Below are 7,837 nucleotides of genomic sequence, written 5' to 3' on the forward strand. Positions count from 1 at the left end.
GGGCAGCAGCAGCTGGTGACACCTGGGAACATCTCCACAAAGAAGGATGAAATCATAGAATCCCAGAGTGGTTTGGGCTGGAAGGGACCTTAAAGCTCCCCCAGTGCCACCCCTGCCATGGTAGGGACACCTTTCATTGTCCCAGGCTGCTCCAAGCCAGCCTGGGGCACAGCCAAGAGCCCTGGGCAGTTTGTGAGGGGTGGTTCCTCCCCGGGTGACCCTGCTCTGTCCCCTGTGCTGCAGAAGGACGACCCTGACGAGTGTCCCATCGAGCTGAGCAAGGTGCAGAGCGTCAAGGTGCTGCCCAAGAAGCGGCGGGACCGGAGCTTGCCCCGCGCCTTCGAGATCTTCACGGACAGCAGGAGCTACGTGCTCAAGGCCAAGGACGAGAAGAACGCCGCCACCACCCTGTGCCACCACCTGCCTGTGACCCTGGGGCCACCACCCTGTGCCACCACCTACCTGTGACCCGGAGCCACCACCCTGTGCCACCACCTACCTGTGACCCTGGGGCCACCTACCTGTGACCCGGAGCCACCACCCTGTGCCACCACCTGCCTGTGACCCTGGGGCCACCACCCTGGGGCCACCACCCGCCTGTGACCCTGGGCCACCACCCTGTGACCCAGGACCACCCACCTGTGACCTTGGGCCACCAAACCCTGCCCAGGTGGCACCACGGGACAGCCACGAGGCCACCCCAGGGCCTGCAGTGCCTGCAGGGCCAGAGGGCCAATGGCATCTCCCCTGTCAGGATAACCAACAACAGAGCTCTGGCAGCCAGGGAGACAAAGCCAGGAACACTCCGTGCCCCTGGCACTGCCCTCCCCCGAGGGACAATGTCCCACCCTGGGAGCCGTGGGGACACTGCCCCAGGAGCAGCTGCCACCTTCCCTGGGGACATCCAGGGTTCTTCTGATGACCTGCCATCCAGGGAATGTGGTTAGAAACCCTGCCCTGAGGTGCACCAGGTCTCTGACACTGCCAAGAGAATGCCAGCAGTGAGGACTTTCTGCTTTCCTCAATCAACTCGATGTAAAAATTAATTTTCCTTATTTAATCCCAGTGGACTTTATCCTTTTATTGTTTATCTGTATCTGTGCTGCTGCTGTCAGGTTTAAATTGGGGAATTTGAAAGATTTTGTACAGCTGGAAAATAATTTTAAATATTTAACTGGTTTGATTTTCCCTCTTTTTCCTGCTTTTGCTCTACTTTGTAACTGAATGTAATTTTTAAATTTTCCTCTTTTTTTTTTAATTCTCTTCTTCATTCTGTAACTTTTCAAAATTTCTGCAAATCTGGAAAACCCCCCATTTGTTTGATTTCCTTTGTTACTTTCAAATGATTCCTAAGTGGAGGAAGTGCTGTAGAAGAGACTGAAAGGAAAAAAAGAATGAGAAGCCTGTAGGTGATGAAATGAGCTCAGAGATCATTCAAGGCTGAGTAGAAATAAAATTTGAAATTTTCCAACATAGCAAAATGTATCTTTGGTAAAAAAATGTTGCTGGAAATGTGGAAAAATGAGGAAAAACTGTTTTTTCCTGTACCTTCCACGCTCAGTGTGTGCAGGGCTGGAGCAGGGATGTTCCTGGCCTTACCCAGTGTGGCTGTGCCGTGTGTGAGGAGGAGGAGCATGGCCTGAGGCTGGAACAGGAGTGGAGGGAGTGGGGTCAGAGGGATCTGCCAGGGTGCTTGGGTTCTGCTCCCTTGGTGGGGCTGCACAGGTTTCTGGCTCAAAGCTGGGAATGCTGTCCCACGAAATGCAAATGTTTGTCCTTGGAGCTGGTCCCTCACCAGCACGGAGTGTTCCTGGCCTTTGTCTCCCTGGCTGCCAGAGCTCTGCTCTTTGTTGTCCTGACAGGTGAGGTGCCAGGGGTTGGGAATGAGCATTCACCCAAATTAGAATGAGGAAAAATTAATTTCTGGCAGCACGAGGGTGCCCGAGCTCTGGTGCCCAGAGGGGTTCTCAGCCTGATCCACCCAAACACCCTCAAACCTCTGGGGAGAAACCTTGGAGCAAGGAGCTGCCACAGCCAGGGAAATCAGGCTGAGCTGAAAAGGCTGTTTGCTTTCTCCTCTTGGGCTGTCTGCACTCCTGGGGAACTCTGCCTTCCCCTGCTTGGCTTTTCCCCCCATAATTTTCAATCACTTCCCATTGTGGTGGCCCCAGGGGACAGTGGTGCTCCAGGGGACTTGCAGGGAGATGGTGAGGCCACAGGTGGGCTCAGCACAGGGAGTGCAGGGTGGGGAGTAAAACCAGAAATACTCAAAACTGGCTCCAGACTTCCCAAAGCTCTTGGGAAAGATGTGAAATGTTCAGATTCCTGAAAATCCCTGTATCAGCCAAAACATGGGGATGGGTGTCAGATCCTGGAACGTGGCAGAGTGATCAGAAGAACCTTGTCAAAGCCTAATTTAGTCACAGAAGATGTGGAAGAGCAGCAGGGCAAGGGTGAGGATGGACACACGATGGGAGATTTCCACAGGAGGTCTGGGAGATGAGGAAAGGAGATTTCATCCATTTAATCTTCAACACCTGGACCAACAAATCCTCACCTTGCCCTCAGGAGTCTGAGTCTGTGGAGAATGAAGTCAATTCACAGGTGAGAACTTTGTCACTTGCTGTCCCCAGGCACTCACAGCCTCCCCTTCAGCCTGATGGGAGCAATATGGGATGCTCTGCTCTGGAGTCAGAGGCACCACGGGTGCTGTGCCAGGAAATAATTCCCTAAAACAGGGAGCCCAGCCACACTTCTCCTGACTTCAATTAAAACTTGGAGGAAAATAAAACAGAAATTCAGCTGGCAGCTTCTTGCAGTCACCCTCCTAAAAGGAGAAACACAGAGATCATCAATGCAGTGTAGAATGAGAGCAGGGGACTTCTCAAGCAAATGTATAAATAGCTTTTGTTGGTTCTTTTTCAAACAACATGTATCAGAACAGTTTGGATTTAAATTTCCAAAACATTTTGGATTTAAATATCCGAACCACTTTGGATTTAAGTATCCAAACCATTTTGGATTTAAATACCCACCAGGAACACGTTGGTAGCTCTGATTGTGCAGTGTTTTCTCTGTCGCTTTGCTCGTGCTTGCAGGAACCATCCTGGTCCTTGGCAGTGGCAGCATTGAGAGCTCACTGAGGGTCCTTGGGCACATCCTGGAAAAAGGGCTGGATGCAAACAACCTCCTCAGAGCCCACAGCTCCAGAACTCTGCCATGGAAGAGAGCTCCCAGTGCAAACCAGCACCCCCAGTCCCTTCCACATACTGGGGGCACAGACCCAGCTTTAGGGTTTAACCTAAACCAACGCAAAATCCGGCCCTGCTCATTCCTGAACGTGAGCAATTTCCAAACCCTCCAGGTTTCACAGATCAGCTTTGCTTCTCTAGGAAACAAATCCTGCCAAATATTGGCTCCCAATTCCACGAGCAGGTTTCTGCAAGGACAATAATCCATGTTTTCCTGAAGAGCTGATGTCCCCCATGACTCCTGTGCCCCATCCCGTGCATCCTTCAGGGATCTCAGTCTGGGTGAGTGTGCGGCCTCAGGAACACCCAAAACCGACTGGGCTCAGCTGGGAACGATCCCAGGGCCCTGGCAGGGAAGGGCTGGCTCTCACCTCGGCCTTTGTCACCTCCCCTCGTGCAGGGGGACAGCACGGGAGCAGCTGTCCCCTGGCAGGGAGGGAGCAGCGCTGGCTTCCAGCTGCCTGCAATCCACACAATGCCCAGGGATCCCCCAGGCTGCAGCCCTGCTGCCAGTGTACTCAGGCTGGATGGGATTTCCTGGAAATGGGAACACAGGCTGAGCACTGCCTGCCCAGGGCTGCTTGGGGACAGCTGAGCCCAGCTCTGGGAAGCTTCCCAAGGAAATGTTATCCCACAGTTCCCCTCCATCCCAAACCCAGCGTTCCCCAGCGTGTCTGATGGGCTGGAGCAGAGCAGGGAGGAATGCTGAGGTGCTGCACCAGGCCCTGCACACAGCACAGGGATAAATGGAATAAGCTGCACATTATTTTTCCAGCCGTTCCAATTCCAAGCTCAGCCACCCGTGGGACCAACCTTGCCTGCTTCTTGTTGACAACTCCTCTAATTCATCCCGATGCTGATGACTAATGTTCCTTGGGTAAAATCCCTGACCTTGCTGAGGTCAAATGCAAAACTCCTATTAACTCTACCAGGGCCAGGATTTTCCTTGGATCCCTGCGTGTCCTGGTGGTACCTTTGCAGCTCCCTGCCCTGCCCAGGCTCGGCCAGCTGCAGGAGCACAATCCCTCCCAAACTCTCAGCAGCATCAGGAGGCAGCTGTGCCTCCAGCAGCCTGCACTGAGGCCATCCCGTGGGGTCAGGGGATGGGACCACCCAGCAAGGTCCCCTCTGCTGTTTGGGGGCAATGACAGGATTCCTGCAGCTTCTGCGCTCCAGTGGCAGGAGCAAACAAGAAACGGGGTTTGATTGTTTTGGTTTTTTTACACAGAAACAATAGAGACATGCCTGCAGCAGTTAGGAAGGGTTTATGTTGCACCTGTGAAGGAGCAGGACGTTGATTAATTAGATGTCAAGTTACAGCTACATTGAGTTGGCTAAATTATTCCATAAATCTCCCCATTGTCTAATTAGGCGAAGAAAGAAGTAAAATCAAACTTGATTCATTTGACTGCTTCACTGAAATCACCTGGAGCTCTCAAAACAGTTTGTGCTGGGGTTGGATGAATGTCCCTGGACATGGATGTCCCTGGCTGGCCCCACCTGGGACCCCCACCAGGAACCCCAGTGCCCCAGCCCGGGGTCTCTGTCCCACCCCAGTGATCCCAGTCCCAGCCCCTCCAGGCAGCCCTGACAGCTCTCACACTGTCTCAGGACATCAAAAGATTTAGATTTATTTGCTTCTAAAGATGTGGACACTGTAATATAAATGTTGTGTCCATCTTCTCTGGATATCCACGCCCCAGCCCTGGAAGTGTTCAGTGGGGCTTGCACAAACCTGGCATAGAGAAAGATGGCCCTGCCTGTGGAACAAGATGGTCTTTGGGTCCCTTCCAACACAAACCCTTTCATGATTCCACAAAAATCCTGGCATTTAACTAACTGCAACTTTTAGGACACACCGAAATCACTTGGTTTTTTTTAGGACAGAAGTAAAAATACATTTACACAATAGCTATTGTTTGAGAGCCAAGATTTGCCTCCTGATCTCTGCCCCTGCCCTTCCCTTCCGGCTCCTCCTGAGCAGGAAAATCAGCGGGGACCTTGGTGGCTGTGTGTCCTGGAGGGGATGGATGGGGACACTGGGGCCAAGGCTGTGTGTCCTGCAGGGGATGGATGGGGACACTGGGTCTGAGGCTCTGTGTGTCCTGCAGGGGATGGATGGGGACACTGTGTCCAAGGGGACACTGGGTCCAAGGGCTCCCTCCCAAGCTGGCCATGCCTTTGCTGGCAGTGCCACAGCAGGTGGTGGCTCCTTGGGCTCAGAGGCACCACGGCCACCCCCGGGCACTGCTCAGCCACTGCCTTGGATGTGGCTGCACCACCCAGAGCGTGGGTAAAGGTCACTGAAAATCCAGGATGACAGAAGCCACGCCAATGCCTCCGGGTTAGGAGCAAAAACCCCTGGTTTTCACTGGCAGCTCTTTTGGAAAAGATGCGTGAGAGAGGGTGTTGTTTGTAGGGAGTTTATAAAGGATAACTTTGCATCACCACCCAGCAAAGGCTGCAGGGCTGCCTGGGGTGGGAGCAGGCTTTCCTTGGGGTGAACAGCAGCAGGAGGCCACGTGTCCCGGGGCAGAGCCAGCCCAGAGGGCCCAGCCTGGCTGAGTGCGGGGCCTCCAGCCCAGGGGAAAACATTCATGACCAGGGTGTTGTTTGTGCTTTGAAGGACTCGAGTGTGAGGATCCTTTGCTCTGGTGCAGGTGGTGTTTAGGCAACAGCAGAGTCTGTTTTTCCAGCTGTCTGTGACTGTGCCTCAGCTCAGAGTCACAGAATCCCAGACAGGTTTGGGTCAGAGGGGACCTTAAAGCCCACCTTGTCCCACACCTTGCAGTGTCCCAGGGTGCTCCAAGCCCCTCCAGCCCAGCCTGGGACACTTCCAGGGACAGCTGCTGGTTCCATGAAGTCCCTCTGTGTCCCTCTGCCCAGCCAGCAGGGAGCAGGACAACGCCAGCACCAGGGAAACCATGGAAGCACAGTGTCCACTAACACCTTTGGGCTGCTGCTGATGTTTTACAGCCACAGTTCCCACCAGGCCTGGTCACTGCAGAAGTCCAGAGAGGTGCATCTTGTTTTGATCATTATGTTTTGGGTTAGGGAACACAGCTTGACACGAAATCCAAAAATGCCAGAAATGCCTTTTGTCCACCAGTGGTTTTCAGCAGCTTGTTAAACACTCACAGATTGTTTGGGCAGCCTAAACCCTGACAGGCCTCTGATGGAGACATCTTTCCTTTGTTTGGGCTGAAGTGTGAGTTTACACAGCTCTCACTGCCTCAGCCATCGCTGCATCCCAAAATGTGGCTTGGGAGAAACAGCCCTGCAGAGTGCTCAGCTGGACTGTGCCAGAGCTGTCTGGAACATCCCCATTAATCAAGGAGCACTCGAGGTTTTCTGGGCTCCTGGAGAGGTGGGCACAGAGAGGAGAGTGCCTGGGCCCCCCGTGCTGACAGAGGTCCAGCTGCAGGCATTTGGGCAGTAATGTGCAAGGGGCAGAGGATAAATAACATGGGCATGGAGAGGATGAGCAGGATCTGCTGATGGGAGGAGGGGACTGAGAGTCAGGACTGCTGGGTGGGGAGATTTTTGGCTCCACAGGCCAAAAATGTAGAGTGAGAAAAGTCCACCTTAAAGAACAACATGCTTGGCTCTGACCCACAAAGCTCCTGGGTGGTGACCTGGAGAAAGCCATGGTGTGCTCTTGGACTCCTTGAGAAGAGTCCCAGGAGCAGGATGTCTGCTCCTACCCAGATGGTTGGGGGTTCAGGAGGTCCCAGCTGGTCCCCCCTCCCTGCAGGTGCTGCTGTGCCAAGGGAAGCAGGTGAGTGTCCAGCACCTGGGCTCTGGTGTTACCCCAAAGGAGCCAAGAGCTTCAGGGACAGCCTTGCTCTGCTCCAGACATAGAGGGGAGTGGCAATCAATAATTTGGGGGAGCCCAGCCTGTGAAATCCGCCTGTCTGAAATCCTAAATTGGTTATTTTGGTGTGCTGTGGGCAGGGGAGCCAGAACTGCTCCGTGCATGGCTGAGGTTCTGGTGCTTGCAGCTGGCTGAGCCATCCAGCTTTTCTATTCAGCTCCAGAGCAGTAAAAATGGTAAATGTGGTACATTGTGACTTTTCTCTTGATAAAGATGGATGCAAATGGGCTTTAAGGGAGCAGTTGAATTTTGCTGATCCCTTCTGGTTTCCTCTGTGGCACCAGAGCAGACACCTGGCACGGTTTGAGGGTGGAATCACCACGAGCCTTGTTCTGCTGCACAACAGGGTCAGAAGTCTTTCTTCCAGCCCTCCTGGCAATACCTGCAGGCACAAAAGGGCCACAAAATCAGAAGTAACACGTTTTGAACCTGACATCATCCTGTTTTAGCACAGTCCTATTTGCAACTAGTGCAGGAGAAATGTGGAATTTCCCTTCTGAAGGGGCTGAGCCCCCCGGGCTCCCTTCCCTGCCTGGGGAGGATCAGAGCTCAGGAGCCACTGCTGCCTCCTGCACAGCCTCTGTCAAACACAGGCACCAGACCACGAGTGTTATTTTGACTTTTTCCAGTTTAATTCGCCTCAAAATTGAGTTTTACCCGAGGTCTCACACAGAAGTTACGAAGTTTTGTGTTGTTTTGCAGTAAAGTGCTG

General features: G+C 53.2%; 1 protein-coding gene across 1 annotated transcript in view; it reads left to right on the top strand.

The window, feature by feature from the left end:
- The window catches only part of VEPH1 (ventricular zone expressed PH domain containing 1), a 50,661-nt gene extending 50,193 nt beyond the window's left edge, over window positions 1–468 (top strand). Inside the window, exon 14 of the mRNA XM_031055442.1 lies at window positions 244–468. Within this exon, the coding sequence (XP_030911302.1) occupies window positions 244–468 (225 nt within the window). The remainder of the gene's footprint in view (window positions 1–243) is intronic.
- Window positions 469–7,837: the final 7,369 nt, after the last annotated feature.

The sequence above is a fragment of the Geospiza fortis genome, unplaced genomic scaffold (assembly GCF_000277835.1).
Source record: "Geospiza fortis unplaced genomic scaffold, GeoFor_1.0 scaffold172, whole genome shotgun sequence".
In the NCBI taxonomy this organism is placed as follows: Eukaryota; Metazoa; Chordata; class Aves; order Passeriformes; family Thraupidae; genus Geospiza; species Geospiza fortis.